Source organism: Pantherophis guttatus, chromosome 1, assembly GCF_059756535.1.
Source record: "Pantherophis guttatus breed Tessera chromosome 1, ASM5975653v1, whole genome shotgun sequence".
Taxonomy (NCBI): domain Eukaryota; kingdom Metazoa; phylum Chordata; class Lepidosauria; order Squamata; family Colubridae; genus Pantherophis; species Pantherophis guttatus.
In genome coordinates, this window is record NC_142063.1 from 110,851,860 (window position 1) to 110,870,466 (window position 18,607).

The window sequence follows — 18,607 nt, forward strand, 5'->3', positions numbered from 1 at the left end:
TACGCATCCTTGGGCATCCAACAGTTCCGGATAGGATAGGTGTTTTTCTTTATTATAAAGCGAACTATATGTTGTAGCTTCTAATGGGACCAACCAAGAAGGAGTTGAAAAGTAAAGTTTACCCTTAACTTTCCTCCATGTATCAATTAGGATATTCCTTACTTAATGTCCTGCAAAACTCATATGTTTTTTAACCTTATCTTGCCAAAGAAAATAGTGCCAACCCTGTTGTAATCCCGAACCTTCCAGGATCAACAACCGTCTTCTTCTCAGCAGGATACATTCCCTTATCCAAACTAAGTTTGCAGCCTGATAATAATATTCCCATTTTGGTAAGCCAAATCCCCCTCTTTCTTTCACCTCTTGAAGCATTTTAAGTTTAATTCTGAGCTTTTTATTTTGCCAGATAAATTTAAGGACACATTGATTTAACTTTTTGAAAAAAGTATTGTCTAGTCTAGCTGGTGCTGTATAAAATAAATATGTTCATTTTGGGAGGATATAAGATTTTATAATTGCGACCCTACCTAATAAAGACATCTGAAGGTTCTTCCATTTCTCTAAATCCTGTTCTGTTCGTTGGAGTAATTTCAAATAATTATCTTCTTTAATTGTTGTACATTTAGCTGATAATATAATACCTAGATATCATAATTTATTGACAATTTGGAATCCCAAATTCGCTTCTAATTCCTTCCCCTGCTTTGTTGTCAAATTTTTAATAATAACCTTAGTTTTTTCCTTATTTACTTTTAAGCCCGCTACATTTCCATATTTTCCTAACTCATAAATCAAATTCGGACCCGATAAAATGGGGTCTTCCGATATAAATACTAGGTCATCAGCGTATGCTTGTACCTTATATTGTTGGTTTTTAATATGCAATCCTTTTATCCCCGAATTATGCCTAATTTCCCTCAATAAAGGTTCTAATGTTAAAATAAATAGCACTGGAGAAAGCGGGCACCCTGTCTAGTTCCTTTCTCAATGCAGATTTGTTCAGAAACATCTTCATTAATTAGAATTTTAGCAGACTGCTTCGAATAGATTGAACGAATTGCCTGAATAAACCTTTCCCCAAATTGCATATGTTGTAATAAACCCACTAAAAAACTCCAACTCACTCGATCAAAGGCCTTTTGCGCATCCACAAAGACCAAAGCCAATTGTTTATCAATATGGGTTTCATAATGTTCCAAGACGTTCATAATTATTCTCACGTTACCTCTAATCTGCCTACAAGGTAGGAAACTGTTTTGATCTTCATGTATAAATTGACTTAGGAAACCTTTTAGCCTTTCTGCTAGCACTGCCACAAATAATTTATAATCTGCATTAAGAAGTGAAATAGGTCTATAATTCTGGATCAGGGATAAGTCACTGCTTTCCTTCGGCAAGAGGGTTATTAATGCTTCTGACCAGGAATTCGGAATCTGTCCCTCCTGGATTACCCCATTAAATAGTTCTGTCATATAAAGGCTTAAAACTTCCCAAAGTGCCTTATAATATTCTATTGGGAGGCCATCTGTACCGGGAGTCTTTCCTGTTTTTTGTTTTCCTATAACCCTTTCAATTTCCCCTTCGGTTATCTCCCTGTCCAGTATTTCCCTAGGCATGTCCGATATTTTGGGTAGATCAGATTCTTCTAGATATTTCCTTATTTCCTGCTCAGACTTGTCCTCTTTTCTATATAGATTGGTATAAAATTCCTGCGCTATTCTTTTCTTCCCTTCTTCCCCTGTAATCCATTCACCATTCCTATCTCTCAAATTATGAATTCTACTCCTTTCCTTTTCTTTTTTTAATTGGTATGTAAGCCATCTTCCCTGTTTATTTGCATTTTCAAATTGTCGTTGTTTCATCCACCTAATTTGTTTTCCTAAGTCCTCTTGGTTTAATGAATTAATTTGATGTTGTACTAATTTCAAATTCATATTGAGTTCTCTATTGTTTGGGTCCTGTTGCAACATAGCCTCACTTTTGGTCAAGTCTTCTAATAATTTATCTCGTTTAGCCCTCTCCTTCTTCCGTTTCCCTGCTATATAGTTTATCACTAAACCCCGAAACACTGCTTTAGCTGTTTCCCAGACATTTAAAAAGTTCGCATCTTCCTTATTATTTTCTTGAAAGAAAAAACCCATCTCCTTCTTTAAATAACTTAAGAATTGTTCATTTTTGAGGATCCTTACATCCATTCTCCACCTGGGGCTTGTTTTCAACCTCCCCATGTTATCCATAATGGATTATGGTCTGCCCACTCATTGATACCTATTTCTACTTTCTGTGTTCCCTGCCTCAGTTCCCCCGACATCCAAACCGCATCTATCCGCGACCAAGATGAGCGCCTGGCGGAGAAATATGTGTACTGTCTATCTTCTGGATGTTTTTCCCTCCAAATGTCTCTAAGTCCAAATTCCTCTTGTATTTGATGGCAGATAGTAGGCAATCTTTTCTTTGCTGATCTCTTTTTTCCCTCCTGATTCTTATTTCCGGATATATAATCTTTATCCTTATCATCTATGGCGTTGAAGTCCCCCACTACACAAATATGTGAGTAATCAAATTCTACCAATTTACTATAAAGATTCTGAAAAAAAAACTTTTTGATTCCAATTAGGTGCATAAATACAAACCAATATACATTTTTTACCACAAATTTCTACTTTGATCATCAAAAGTCTCCCATCTTCATCTGCAAAAATTAATTTCGAGTTTATATGCTTTTGAACATAAATTGCTACTCCTCTTTTTTTAGTTTCCGCTAGAGATGTATATAATTGACCCAATTTGGTATAATTCAGTAAGTAAAGATGATCTCTTTTCACATGTACTTCTTGAAGGCATATACTATTCAAACGTGCTTTTATTAATTTATTAAATATCTTTTTTCTCTTATTCGGGCTATTCAGCCCATTGATGTTAACTGACAATAATCGAATTTCCTCCCCCATCCCTTCTCTCTTCTGTTGCCCTTACTTGCCTTCTGCTTGGAGTTTCTTTTTTGTTTGTCTTGTTTCTCTCTGATTTAGTCCCTCGGCTCCTATTTCTGCCTGTATCTGCGTCTGTCCTCTTCCTTTCTTTCTCCCACCTACCTGTTCTGGTTCCCCTCTCTCTTCCTCCTCTAATAATTCTTCCCCACTCTTCCCCTCTGGCTCTTCTCCCACATCCGCTTCTAAAGGGTTCAAATGTCTTATAAAAAAGTATCTGGCATCTCTAAGGTTGTCAATTCTCACTTTTTTGTCAGCCCAAGTAAATTGTAACCCTTCCGGTAATAACCACCTGTATAATACTTTGTGTTTTCTTAATTGAGTGGTTAAGAAATGATAGTTTCGTCGTATTTCCTGTACCCGTCTGGGGAGTTGCTTCAGTATTATCAATTGTTTGTCCTTATATGTCACCGTTTTGTCTCTGGACTTCAGAATCACTTCTTCCCTAAGAGCTTTTTTTGATAGTCTAACATGAACCTCTGTCGGAAGTCTCTGCCTCCTGGTGTAACTTGTAAATATACAAAAAACGTCATCTATATCTTAGTTATCTCCAGAATCCCAGCCAAAATATCCACCACAATATCTCTTAAAGCCCCCCCCCCGTTCTTCCACCACATTTTGTATCCTCAAGTAGAAGGCTGACTTTTCCATTTCAAGAAATATAATTTCTTCTTCAAGGGCTCTATTCACCAAGAGCTGCTCTCTTTCATTTCCATTCAGTCTCTCCTCACATCGTCCCACTCTCTTCTCTACGTTTTGAACTTTACTCTCCTGTTGTGTCAATAGCCCCTGAACACCTTCCAGCCTCTCGTTCAACATTTTGATATCATTTCTAACAGCTTCCAGCTCCCCTTTAAGGTCTGATGTTAAGTCCTCTAAATTTTTGGAGATATCTTCTTGATTTTTGGTCATCACCTCATACATTGCCTGCAGCATATTTTGTAGACTTAATAACGATGGAGGTTTCCCTGCAGCAGCTAAGTCCTCCAAAGATTTAGATGATGATGAAGATGATGATGTAGGTGTGGCTGGGGTAGCAACCGTTGGGAGTGTCAAAACTTTTTCCCCCGATTTTGTGGTTGTTACAATTGTTGCGCTTGACATCTTGTTTATAGGGGTATTCCCAATCACTTTCAAAATATCTTAATCAGCTTTTAAGTTAGTCAATTGAACAAATATATTGTATTCCAAGTCCTTCAGGTCAAGTCTAGTCAATAAAGATAATAATCAATGGGGGTAATTCATTCAAAAACATACAATCAAGTACAAAACAGATTCAAATTTCTTCTCTCCTAAGAGCACAGTATATAGTGTAATTCTACAGTTCGCCACTAGAGGGGGGTAAAGTACTGTTCCACACACACACCTTCTAATGATAGAAAAGAAGGAAGAAGAGTATTTCTCTACCAAGGGGTATATCTGTCCGTTCGACCACCGTTCTTAATTTAATTCTTAATTTATCAGTGGGGAGGGAGGAGATAAACCATCCAGCAATACTTCCCACCAATCGAATACAAATCCAATATTTCTTTCAGTCAGCACAATTCAATAACGGCTCGAAGTTCATGGTGTGATAAACTAGCAGCCGCTTTCCCCGTCTTAGCTCCAATCGTAAAAGGGCACTCAGAACATTCCTCCACCACCACAACACTCACAATAGGGAGATCAAAAGGATCAAAGGTCCGTCACAATGTAGACTAATTATAATTAGAAAAGGGCTCCTTGCCCATCTGCGATCAGGTTTCCCTTCCAATATAGGTAGTCATCGCTTTGGGGCCGCCATTACTGGTGCCGTCTTCCCAGCCTGTAACAGGAGAGATTCGCCTTCGCGCATTGGGTTGCCACTCCACACGCGCTCTCTGCTCCTCTCCGCTTACGGCCACCTCTCCGGGGCCGCCGCCGGCAAAGAAAAGCCACCCAGACTGGAAAGTTTACAAGAAGGGGACAGGAGTGATCTCCATACCCGTCTTACTTGACACGATGACGTAACCGGAAACCTCATCATTCTGTATTTCAAAGTCCTGGATTCTTCTATTTTGTCCTATATTTTCTGTTGTTTTCCACCCTTTTCCTCTCTTTTTTATCTTTTCACTGTAAATCCCAGTATAATCATTTAAGTTCTTTATATTCTTTCTGTTCCACCCTTCTTTCCTTATTTGTCTCTTTCCATCCTTTCTATTTTTTTCATTGTTAATCCCAATGTAATCTCTAAAAACCTCCTTTTTATTATTACTATCCACATGTTCAGTTACTTTTTCATATTTAATCGCATTGTCTTTATCTTCTTTATTTTCAGCCTCTGTGTCTTGCTTCTCCGACTTTATTTCCTTGTCAGCTTGCGTATGCTCTATCTCAATTTTTATGTCCTCAGATTTTAATTCCCCATGCAGCATTGTAGTTATATCTCTTATTTCCATTTTCCAAGACAAGTACATCGATTTAATCATTTCTCTAATTTCCTGCACCATTTTATTCTTTTTGAATTAGTATTATTCCAATTTTAAAAGTTCAATTGTATTCCTTTCCCCCCCCCCCAATGTCAAGCCGCTTGCAGACAAAGGAATCCTCCCCAAAAGTTCTCACGGCTGTTATCTGTAAAGTTCACAATTTTCCAAAACAAAGATCAAGTTGTAATGTTCCTTTTTGCTCCTGAAGATGTCTCTCTTAATGCTCTCCTGCTTAATGCTTAATCCAGTTGCCCCAGCTTCGTGACAACCGCAATGGCTGCCGAGTCGTAGAGAGTTTCCTCTGACCTTTGGAACTTACCTGTTCCTCTTGGTCTTCTGAGGTGCCCTACAGGACGGTTCCGGTCCGAAGACCCCTTGGCTGCGGTTTGTCAGTCTGGGTTTTTGCAGCTCATCAGAGCCCGCTAATTCCCAGACTGTCTTGCCGTGATGCTTCCAGTCAACCGACACTTCCAATCAATATATGTTAGATAAGAAATCTTATATACATTGTAAATGTAGACAGACATAGTTGCTGTTTAACTCTATAACTCATGTATTTACCTATTTTTAAAAAATGCTCTGAATTTACCTTTTTTAGGTATTTGTATTTCACTAATTCAGTCCATCTTCATTTGCAGATGCTGGTGCTCACAAACTGTCAGGTTCATCAAGTAAGTGAATCTGTTCATCTTTAAAGCTAATTCAGCATGATCAGTCCTTCCCTCTCCATCCCCATTATGTAAGAAGCTGTTGTGAATATTAATCACACCCAAAATCCTGATGGGGAAAGCTGCAGAGTGGTTCTTGCAGTGCTGGCCATAAAAAAGAAAGGAAGAGAGGGAAGGAAGGAGGGAGGTCCCCATACACCTCTTTCTTTTTCTTATATTCAATTTATATTAGCTTGTCAGAATATAACATACAAGGGAAAATGAAAAAAAATTTTTATAAAAAGTTTTTTTTTTAATTTTTTACACATACACAAACACACACACACAAACATACAATGTATTTTTGCTGAACAGAGTATTTGGCCGGTTAACAAATTTAAACAGTTTTTAGTCCTTTGAACTAAAATTACAATTTCTATACCTCCTTTTTGCTGTAGTATTTATTTTCATCTATTTTTTACCAATATTACCCTTCATTTTCATCTCTAATTTTAACTAAATTCCATTTTTTCCCTTCTATTCTATATTAAACCCCTTCTCATTGTCATCTGTTTTTGTATCCATCATCAGATTCATTAATTTTGTGGTGTTACAGTTGTTCAATTCTTATAGGAATAGTAAACCCACTTATTTTATAACATAAATTTCCTTAAATACAGTCCAACATTTTAATATAAATCAATTAATTATGTAAATATCTTTTTCATTTATATATTCAAACAAGAAAAAAAAGAATATAAATGTGGATATTCCAATTAGTTCCATTTTCATACATCAAATAATTTTCCCCATATGTTCCTCTAAACCACATCTTAATCATTTCTACTTTCACCACGATATGCAATTAAAAATATTTCATTTATTACAATTTCCTTAGTTAATTCTAGCTGTTATCCTCTAATCATATAGCTTTCCCCATGTATTATTCAAAATCATCACTTAATCATTTCTACACACACCACCATAAACCATTAAAAGTATTTCAATTATTACAATTTAAACTTATTCATATTTCTAAAAAAAACCTCATCATTATCTAGATTTCAAAAATACAAATGATAATATTCCAATTATTATTCAGTTCATTTTCACCATCATATGATTTACCATTATTTCTTACTACAATTCGTATTTCAGTTCTAGATATATGCATCATATTCCTCTTTCATTTCTTTCTCCTTTTCTCCCTTTTCATTTTTATTTTTACCTTTTCTTTCCCCTTTTTTCCTGTGCTTTAAAATCCTGATCTCTCCTGTTTTGCCCTATATTTCTCATTGTTCCCCCTCTCTTTTCTCTTTTTTTTTTATTTCACCACTGTTTAGCCCACTGTTTATCCCAGTATTATCATTCTGTATTTCAAAGTCCTGGATTCTTCTATTTTGCCCTATATTTTCTGTTGTTTTCCACCCTTTTCCTCTCTTTTTTATCTTTTCACTGTAAATCCCAGTATAATCATTTAAGTTCTTTATATTCTTTCTGTTCTACCCTTCTTTCCTTATTTGTCTCTTTCCATCCTTTCTATTTTTTTCATTGTTAATCCCAATGTAATCTCTAAAAACCTCCTTTTTATTATTACTATCCACATGTTCAGTTACTTTTTCATATTTAATCGCATTGTCTTTATCTTCTTTATTTTCAGCCTCTGTGTCTTGCTTCTCCGACTTTATTTCTTTGTCAGCTTGCGTATGCTGTCTCTCAATTTTTATGTCCTCAGATTTTAATTCCCCATGCAGCATTGTAGTTATTTCTCTTATTTCCATTTTCCAAGACAAGTACATCTATTTAATCATTTCTCTAATTTCCTGCACCATTTTATTCTTTTTGAATTAGTATTATTCCAATTTTAAAAGTTCAATTGTATTCCTTTTTCCCCCCCCCAAAGTCAAGCCGCTTGCAGACAAAGGAATCCTCCCCAAAAGTTCTCACGGCTGTTATCTGTAAAGTTCACAATTTTCCAAAACAAAGATCAAGTTGCAATGTTCCTTTTTGCTCCTGAAGGTGTCTCTCTGCAATCCACAATTTCCGGTTATCTAACAAGTATCCATTTTGTTTCAATCTACATTAACAATCTTAACTAGCTTCTCTTTTTCTTTTTAGCTTTAAAAATACCAAATCAGTTTTATAGTCCAGTCCGAATTTAAACAACCCTTTTCACTTCTTTTTTCCATTTTTCTTTTGTTTATACAACACTTCTATTACAGGGCTTATTGTCCGTTCTCTTTTGTTTTTCTTAAAATTCGAAAAAGAAAGGGGAAAAAAGGATCTATTTCTTTCTTTCTGATCCTTTAATCAATCTTGGGGTGATTTCTCTAGTTTTTAAAATTTTCCAAATTATTTTTCAAATACTTTTGTTCAAAAGTCAATTTTCTATTTGGATTTTTGTCCCTTTAAAATTACGCTTCAACGTCCTGTTTTCTTCCCCCCATGTTCATTAGCTACTGGTTTTTCGCTAGGGGTCTTCAGGTTTAAAGACTTTTTTCTTATTGTTGTTTCACCTGTGAGTTGGCTTTCACTCACCCAGCTTCACAAAACTCCATTCTGTTCACCGCTCCTGCTTAATGCTTAATCCAGTTGCCCCAGCTTCGTGACAACCGCAATGGCTGCCGAGTCGTAGAGAGTTTCCTCTGACCTTCGGAACTTACCTGTTCCTCTTGGTCTTCTGAGGTGCCCTACAGGACGGTTCCAGTCCGAAGACCCCTTGGCTGCGGTTTGTCAGTCTGGGTTTTTGCAGCTCATCAGAGCCCGCTAATTCCCAGACTGTCTTGCCGTGATGCTTCCAGTCAACCGACACTTCCAATCAATATATGTTAGATAAGAAATCTTATATACATTGTAAATGTAGACAGACATAGTTGCTGTTTAACTCTATAACTCATGTATTTACCTATTTTTAAAAAATGCTCTGAATTTACCTATTTTTAGGTATTTGTATTTCACTAATTCAGTCCATCTTCATTTGCAGATGCTGGTGCTCACAAACTGTCAGGTTCATCAAGTAAGTGAATCTGTTCATCTTTAAAGCTAATTCAGCATGATCAGGTCCTTCCCTCTCCATCCCCATTGTGTAAGAAGCTGTTGTGAATATTAATCACACCCAAAATCCTGATGGGGAAAGCTGCAGTGTGGTTCTTGCAGTGCTGGCCATAAAAAAGAAAGGAAGAGAGGGAAGGAAGGAGGGAGGTCCCCATACACCCCTTTCTTTTTCTTATATTCAATTTATATTAGCTTGTTAGACTATAATATACAAGGGAAAATGAAAATAATGGTAACTGGAAGAATGGAAAAGGGGAAAAAAAGGAAAGTGTGCAGTAAAAAAAGGGAAAAAGAAAAAAGGCATAGACTTCCAATTCTCTTGATCAGTGTAGAAGATAGAGATTTTGCAATATCCTTCCCCTGGAGTGGCGAGGGAATGGGAATTTTGCAGTATCCTTCCCCTGGAGTGGGGAGGTTATGGAGATTTTGCAGTATACTTCCCATGGAGTGGGAGTGGGAATGGGGATTTTGCAGTATCCTTTCCCTAGAGTGGGGTGGGAATGGGGATTTTTCCGTATCCTTTCCCTGGAGTGTGGAGGGAATAGGGATTTTGCAGTATCCTTCCCCTGCCACACCCACCAAGCCATGCACACAGAACCGGCAGTAAAAACATTGGGAAGCTAGAAATTTTTCTTTAGAATTTGGAGGGGGCAGAAGTACGAAGAAGAATCCATCTTAATCTGTGTCATCTGAGGGCAAACCCACACCCCACACACAGAGCATCGCTGGTGAGATTTAGATTACTTGTGTTTATTAATTGTTATGTTCAGCAGTAACTCAATACTGCCTATCTTGTATTTGGTTCTCATTGTATGTATTCCTATTTTCCCCAGTTTCACCATATCCTGTTCTTTCAATAAAGCATCCAGATCTGTGCACATAGTCTTTTTTATTGGAGGATAGGTGGGTTTAGCTGCAGGTCGAGCTGCATACAGACTAACATGTAGTGAGGACAGAACAGTGAAACAGCAGCTACCCAGCAAGTGGGATCCTGGATAATGACTGTATAGTCATTATAGCCTATGCAGCTATCTGCATACAGCCATACAGCAGTCTCTAGACAGTCAAGCACCTCCAGAAGACACCATGTCACAGAGCCAGCTATCTTCATACAAGACAAGGTCTCAAATCCTCCAGATTCCCTTCACAGGTCTGCCAGCTCTTCACATAGAAACCCAGATCAGAGATCCTGGTAAGCAGTGTCCTCTACACCAGAAGCCACATCCTCTCCTAAAATGCAGAGCCTTCAAGGAGAAGTCCATTGAAGATTGCAAAGCTTTCCTGAAAGCAAACAACATTTGCTACAAGTGCTGCTCATCTGTTCCTCACTTTGCCAATGACTGTAGCATCAGTGTAAAATGCATGGAATGTGGCACCACAGGTCACAACACAGCTTTACATCAAGGGCCAGCACCATGGACTTTACAACACACTTACAGTGGCAGTGAGCACAGCAGGGAGGAAGAACACACTGCTACATCTACAACAGAAATCAATTCAAAATGCACATGAGTCTGCAAAGAGATTGCAGATGGCAAGTCCTGCTCCAAAATCCGTTTAGTCAGAGTCTATCCAGCAAGCCAAAGGGACAAAGCCATTAAGCTTTATGCCATCCTAGATGCCCAAAGTAATAGCTCTTTAGCCGTGCTGTGAAGACCTTTTTATTCCATCAAGCGGGCTTGGCCTAATCTCTTCCCTTTTTAAATATGTAAATTTTAATCTGTTTTTAAATTATTGGGGTATTTTAATTTGTCTGAGCCAAATAATTTAATTTGATTTTATCGGGTTTTTAAATTTTGTGTATTTATGTATTTTATTGTTGGCTGTTCACCGCCCTGAGTCCTTCGGGAGTAGGGCGGTATACAAATCAACTAAACTAAACTAAACTAAACTAAACTAAACTAAACTAAACTAAACTAAACTAAACTAAACTAAACTAAACTAAACTAAACTAAACTAAACTAAACTAAACTAAACTAAACTAAAGGCCCCAGTACTCCATATTCCTTAAAAATTTTGCTGGAATTGTGGAGATGGCAGGGAGGAGCTTCTGGTTATCAAGTCAAAAACATGCCTGACTTTACCAACTCTTATCAAATGCAACCAGATCCCTGACCATAGATCTGAAATCTCTACACCAGATGCAGCGATTCATCACCCACATTTGAATTGCGTAGCTGATACCAGAATTCGATCCTCAGGTTCAGAGAGTCTTGTTCCTAGGGAAAGATATTTTATGAGTCCACAAGGCAAGAGCTCAGATCAATGGTCCTCACAATGCTCCATACGCTCAGAAATTAGACCTAGGGTGGGTCAGTACAGGAGATGTCTGTTTAGGAAGCATGCACAAACCAACCACTGTTAGCAGCATGCTGACAAGTACATTAAAGAATGGACATCCTTCTATTTTTCAGCCAAGGCACAACCAATTCCACTTAAAGGAATCACCACACATTACCCATTTGCCGTGTCCCTTCACAGGCACCCTTAGTGTCACCTTCACCTGTGACAGTGACCAAGGTCATTTAAGGTGTACAGTCTTCCAAAGGATGGAAGATGACAACCAGGTGGCAACATCTACTTAGGACAAACTCCCTTTAGAAATGACAGAGGAGGGGTTGGTCAAAGAAGATACTGACAACTGGGTCGTCCCTCTTCCCTTCAGATCACAGACTCAATGCCTAACTAAAATAAAGAACAAACTGTAGCATGTTCCATGCCACAGCCTCCAGAGTCTAACTATGCTATTCATACCACAGAACCTGTGGAGAATACTATGGCTCTAATGGTGTAGCAGCCTACAGCCAGACCACAAATATCAGCAAAGATCAAAGAGAAACTGAACCAGTCTTCTGCAGTGTCCTCCACCGTATTTGTTTAAAAGGAACTTCCATTCTGTCAGTCACAGAAAGATCCCAATACAAGGTGTGGGACAAATACATCAGAGACTGTTGCATCCTCAGAACAAACTGCATCCTCAGAACAAACTGGTTTCCTTGCTTCAGAGGCGGGTTCCCCCCCCCTGGAAATATGCCAATGATTTTGTTTCAGCCATCCAAACCAAATGCAGAGAAAGAAAGAGTAGTTCATAGAAGGGCAAATCCCCTGATCTGCATCTGCTCATGGACGTGGCTTGCAAGCAAGAACATTTTCTGAAGGAAAAATGTTTAACATCTCACAGATCCCTGATGAATGGAGATTCTTCATCTAACACAGAATCTGAGGGCAGCCTCACAGTAGCAGAAGCAGTGACATGTCAGTCTCAAAGCCAAGTCACTGTCCAGATACGTTCTGACATGACTCGGGTCCCATTGCTACAGAATGGTGCTGGATATACATCAGATTACTTCACCAATTTTAAGGGAGAAGCTAACAATGAGATGTTATATTCCAAACATATATCACTGTCAAGCTCCCAGAAGTCTCATTGGAAACTGCAGTCATGTCATTCTACTGACAGCCATATCAGCAAAAAAGTAATGGCAGCTCACTTAATGCTACCATGTCAGAACTCAAAAAGTGGTATCAGTTGAGGGAGTGTCATGCCCCAATATGTAATTTTTATATACTGTTGCTGCTCTATAGTCCCATCTAGTGGCTGGAGAGACAAATACGAATTATATTGTTTTGAAGCTGACCCAACCTCTTTACCCCTCAGCCCACACTCAAAATAAGTGCACACTGGGAAGCTAGACTCCATTTTCCTTTAGCATTTGGTGGAAGCAGAAGCACAAAGAAGAATCCATCTTAATCTGTGTCATCCAAGGACAAAACCACATCCCACACTCAGAGCATCACTGGTGAGATTTAGATTACTTGTATTTATTAATTGTTATGTTCAGCACTAATTCAATATTGCCTATCTTGTATTTGTTTCTCATTGTATGTATTCCTATTTTCCCCGGTTTCACCATATCCTGTTCTTTCAATAAAGCATCAGATCTACACACACAGTCTATTTTATTAGAGGATAGGTGGGTATACTGCAGGTCCAGCTGCACACAGACCAGGCGTGAAATGCTCCCGGTTCGGATCGGCTCGGGCAAGTAGGTAGCAATGATGGTGGGCAGTTCGGAGAACCAGTAGCAAAAATCCCTGCCCCCGCCCCCCTATGCCCAGCTGAGCCCCGCGGTCATCAGAGCCTTTTTTTTCTTTTAAATGGCTCTGACGATCCAAGCTCTGACAATCCCAGCTGAGTTGCCTGCTAACAGGTAGCAAAAATTCCTCCCCCCTCCCCTCCCCCCAGCCTCCAGCTTGCTTACATTAGCTGCTGGTCGCATCAGCTGCCTTCCTTCGCTTGTTGTAATCTCTGCAATCCATTGCATCAGCAAGCAGCTGAATTTCCCTGCCTGCAATCAAGCTCATCGGTGAGCAGCTCTATCTGCCTTCCTGCCTGCCTTGTACCTTCTATTGCAGCCTGTAATAGCTGGCTGAGGAATTCTGGGAGTTGAAGTCCACAAGTCTTAAAGTTGCCAAGGTTGGAGATCCCTGTTCTATTGGGTAAGATTTTTTCCCCTTTGGGAGCTTTAAAAAAATAGTTAATTGGGTTTTTTTTTTAGTTGTTCTTTTTTTTAGACCTAGCCATTTAAAGTTTAGGAAGTTTTAAATTTAGCTGCTTTTATATAAAAATAAATTAAAATAAAATAATATTTGTGCAGCTTTCTGAGATTTATTGTGTTTCTGTAGTGTTTCACTCTAACTACACAAAGACACAAAATCTCACAAAGCTGTATGTGGAATTTTGTGTGTGTAAAGTGTGAAAGTTGGCTTTTTGGACTTTTTGTGCCTGTGTGAGGTTACTGCTTGTTGCAGGGGCCATTTTGGGTCTAGCACAGCTGCTTTTACATTGTAGGTGAGCCAGTTGTGTTGTGTTGTGTTGTGTAAAGTGTGTGTAAAGTGTGAAAGTTAGCTTTTTGGACTTTTTGTGTCTGTGTGAGGTTCCTGCTTGTTGCAGGGGCCATTTTGGGTCTAGCACAGCTGCTTTTACATTGTGGGTGAGCCAGTTGTGTTGTGTTGTATTGTATTGTTTTGTTGTGTATGTAAAGTGTGAAAGTTGGTTTTTTGGACTTTTTGTGCCTGTGTGAGGTTCCTGCTTGTTGCAGGGGCCATTTTGGGTCTAGCACAGCTGCTTTTACATTGTGGGTGAGCCAGTTGTGTTGTATGTGTGTAAAGTGTAAAAGTTGGTTTTTAGAACTTTTTGTGGCTGTGTGAGGTTCCTGCTTGTTGCAGGGGCCATTTTGGGTCTAGCACAGCTGCTTTTTTTTTTTTTTTTGCTTTAATTTATATGCCGCCCTTCTCCGGAGACTCAGGGCAGCTTACAATGTGTTAAGCAATAAGCATTAAGCAATGCTTTTACATTGTGGGTGAGCCAGTTGTGTTGTGTTGTGTTTTGTAGGTTAAAAAAGGGCAAAGAAGTGACATTGACTTGGCCACGCCCACCTTACCACCAAGCCATGCCCACCCAGTCACCTTACCACCAAGCCCTGCCCACTAATTAAGCCACGCCCACAGAACCGGTAGCGAAAATTTTTAGATTTCACCCCTGACACAGACTAATGTGTAGTGAGGACAGAATATATATATTATGCTGGTATTAAATTCATTCTGAGAGTATTTACTATAGTCCACGGGGATAAGGTTTAAGAATCTCCATCTATCGATTTGTTTTGCACAAAATGTGTTCGACAATCTCAATTGGACATTTTTAACATTACAATTAGAAAAAATGAGAGCAGGCGACAAATTCTTAAATATGATTAAGACGATATACTCCAACCAAATGACGAGAATATGGATAAATGCAGAGACAACAGACCAATTTCAAATATCTAAAGGGGTGAGACAGGGTTGTCCCTTATCCTCCCTACTATTCATATTAGCATTAGAAATATTATTGAACGAAATTAGGAAAGTCAAAAAAATAAAAGGATTAAAAGTAAAGAATCAGGAATATAAATTACAAGCGTTCGCCGATGACGTGGTATTTATCCTAGAACGACCAAAGCAATCAGGAATGAAATTATTAAAGAAAATAGAACAATACGGAAAAGTAGCAGGATTGAAAATTAATAAACAAAAAAACAAAACTACTAACGAAAAATTTGATGAAAACTCAGGAGAAAGACTTGGAAGACACATTAGAAATACAGACAACAACAAAAATAAAATACCTAGGAATCTGGCTCACCAACAATGTATCAACACTCAAAGAAGACAACTATAATAAATTGACCAAACAAATTCAAAAGGACCTAGATATATGGAGTAAACTACGACTATCACTTTTGGTAAAATTGCCTCCATTAAAATGAATATTCTGCCGAAAATATTGTATCTATTTCAAGTAATACCAATAAACCCAGGGAAATCATACTTCAAAGATCTCGATAAAATGATATCAAAATACATCTGGCAAGGAAAAAGGGCAAGAATAAAATTGAAACATCTTCAAGACACCAGAGAGAGGGGTGGCCTAGGATTACCAGACTGGCAAATTTATTACAATGCAGCATCACTTACATGGATAAAAGACTGGATAACATAAAAAAACAAACGTATGTCAGCACTAGAGGGATTCGACCTGCTGAAAGGATGGCATGCATTCTTATGGGAGGAGAAATTCAGACAGCATGAACATTTCAGGAGACACTTTATCAGAGAAGCACTTGCAAAAACTTGGACAGAAATAAGGAGAAACCACTATGACAAAATCCTGAGGTGGCTCTCAACCATGGAGGCCCAAATTTATCCAAGTGCAATGGACATAGATAAGATGAGAACTTATAACCGCTGAGGAGATTATTGCCACAATTAAACAATTGAAAACAGCTAAAGCTCCTGGGACGGATGGTTTAACTGCGGTGTACTATAAAACCTTACAAGCAGAAATGATTGAACATCTTAAAGATCTATTTTGTAGTATACAACAAGGGGGTAAAATACCCCCATCATGGAAAACAGCTTATATTTCATTGATACCGAAAGAGCAAATAGGTCCTAAAAAACCTGAGAATTTTAGACCAATATCTCTTCTGAATAATGACTATAAAATATTTGCAAAAGTATTAGCCAACAGGTTGATGCCAGTTATTCAAGAGGTGATTCATTGCAATCAAGCGGGATTTATAGAAGGCAGATATATGAAGGATAATGTAAGGCAAGTTATAGATTTATTGGAATATCTTGAGAAGAATAAACAGATCCCTGCAGTGCTGGTTTTCTTGGATGCGGAGAAGGCTTTTGATAGAGTGGATTGGAATTTTCTATTAAAGACTCTAAAAAAGATGGACTTTGGGGATCAATTTATTCAGGCGGTTTCAGCAATCTATCAAGAACAAAAGGCACAGTTTATTATTAATGGAAGTTTGACAACAGACTTTAATATTGAAAAAGGAACAAGACAGGGTTGTCCGTTATCCCCATTGTTATTTATTTTAACATTAGAAGTCTTGTTGAATATAATACGGGACTCGAGCACTTTGAAAGGAATAGTGATAAGGCAAGAGGATTACAGAATAAGGGCATTTGCAGATGATCTGGTAGTTACCCTAACACAGCTGATGGAATCAATAATCCAGATGAAAGACATTATAGAACAATATGGTACAGTATCAGGATTTAGATTGAATCAGAAAAAAACTAAGATGATAGTTAAAAATATGACACAAGATCGAAAACAGGAACTTGAAAGCAAGGCAGGTTTTGAGATAGTATCAAAGGTCAAATATCTAGGAGTTCAAGTTGCAGAATCAAATATGAAATTGTTCCAAAATAATTATGAGGTGTTGTGGCGAGACGTACAGAAAGATATGGAGACCTGGAAAAAACTGCAGCTGTCTTTACTTGGAAGAATAGCAACAGTTAAGATGAACATTTTGCCCAGATTTCTTTTTTTGTTTCAAATGATTCCGGTGCTTAAAAGTGATAAACAACTGAGAGAATGGCAAAGAGGACTGAATAAGTTTGTCTGGAATGAGAAAAAGCCGAGAGTTAAACTGAAAATTATGCAAGATGTTCCAGAAAGGGGAGGCCTTAAACTTCCAAACCTACAATTATATTATGAAGCAGCAGCTTTGACGCAAGCAAGTGACTGGTTTGGAAGGAAAAAGACTGGAATATTGAATATAGAATGTTTTGATCTTGAATTTGGTTGGCATGCTTACTTATTTTATGAGAACAAAGTGGATAAAGTATTTAAAAGCCACATACTCAGAGACTCTTTGATGAGAGTTTGGAAGAAGCACTGACTCAAATGGGATTACAAAATACCGTTATGGCTGGATCTTGGTCATATCATGTGGAATACAAATATAATGTCACTCAGGGGGGTTTTATATAAAGAAGTTCTTTTTGCAGATGTGGGCAGATGGCAACTGAAGACTTTAGAAACGCTGTTGGAAGAAGGGATTAATTTAACTTGGTTACAGTATAATCAACTTCAATTGAGATGGAAAGAGGACCAAAAAACTGGTATAATGATGCATGAGGAAGAATTGGTTAGACATATAAAAGAGAAAGGTCCAATGCATATTAAAAGGGTTTATAATGTTTTGTTAGAAAGGGACTCAGAAACTGAATTGGTTAAAGATTGCATGATAAAGTGGGCACAAAATTTTGCAGAACCAGTGATGTTGGAAACATGGGAAAAAATATGGGTTCAGAATGTTAAATTTACACAGTCGCAGAATTTGAGGGAAAATTTTTATAAAATGTTTTATAGATGGCATTTAGATCCTAAGAAATTGTCGTGCATGTACCCTAATGTTCAACCAAAATGCTGGAGATGTGATTGCCTAGGTGCTACATATTATCATATGTGGTGGACTTGTAAGAATGTGAAGGCTTTTTGGATAAAAATTTGGTGGGTTATGCAGAATGTTTTGAAGAAAAAAAATCAGTTTTCTCCACAATTGTTTTTATTGGGTATAGTTAAGGGTTTTACATTGGGTGAAACAAAGTTGATATTGTATATGATAACAGCAGCGAGATTACTGATAGGTCAATATTGGAAAAATGAAGCTATGCCTACTATTGATGAATGGACTCTGAAGATGGCCAGCTTTGCAGAGATGGCGAAGATTTCAGCATATTTAAAAGATCGCTCACAAGAGACTTATGCATGGGAGTGGAAAAAGTGGATAGATTATGTGCAGAATAAATATCAAACTAGGAAATATCAGATAGCTTTTAACTGAAAGTATTATATAGAGATAGAATATTTGAATTTTGTGAAGATATGAAAAATATACAGGGGGTGGAGGGGTTCAAGTTTTATAAAAAGGGGATTTTGATCTGGATTATATTCTGTGGAAGTCCGGGGGGAGGGGTGGGCTGGGGGGGGCTAGGGAGGGTTAGGGAGGTCAGGGAGGGTTGGGGGGGAAATTGGGGAGAAAATGTAATTGTAAAACTTTTTCAATAAAAAAAAAGAAAAAAAAGATGAGAACATATAATGAACTGCTGAATAATGAAGGAG

General features: G+C 37.9%; 1 protein-coding gene across 3 annotated transcripts in view; it reads left to right on the plus strand.

Annotated features, from left to right (window-relative positions):
* LOC117658046 (NACHT, LRR and PYD domains-containing protein 12-like) overlaps window positions 1–18,607 on the plus strand; it is a 74,176-nt gene that overhangs the window by 14,999 nt on the left and 40,570 nt on the right. For 2 of the 3 annotated variants that reach the window (XM_087881375.1, XM_087881391.1), the window contains exons 5-6: window positions 6,073–6,105; window positions 9,065–9,097. The exons of the other annotated variant lie outside the window; for it this stretch is intronic. In XM_087881375.1, coding sequence (XP_087737501.1) covers window positions 6,073–6,105; window positions 9,065–9,097 — 66 coding nt within the window. The remainder of the gene's footprint in view (window positions 1–6,072; window positions 6,106–9,064; window positions 9,098–18,607) is intronic. 3 annotated transcript variants of the gene reach the window in all.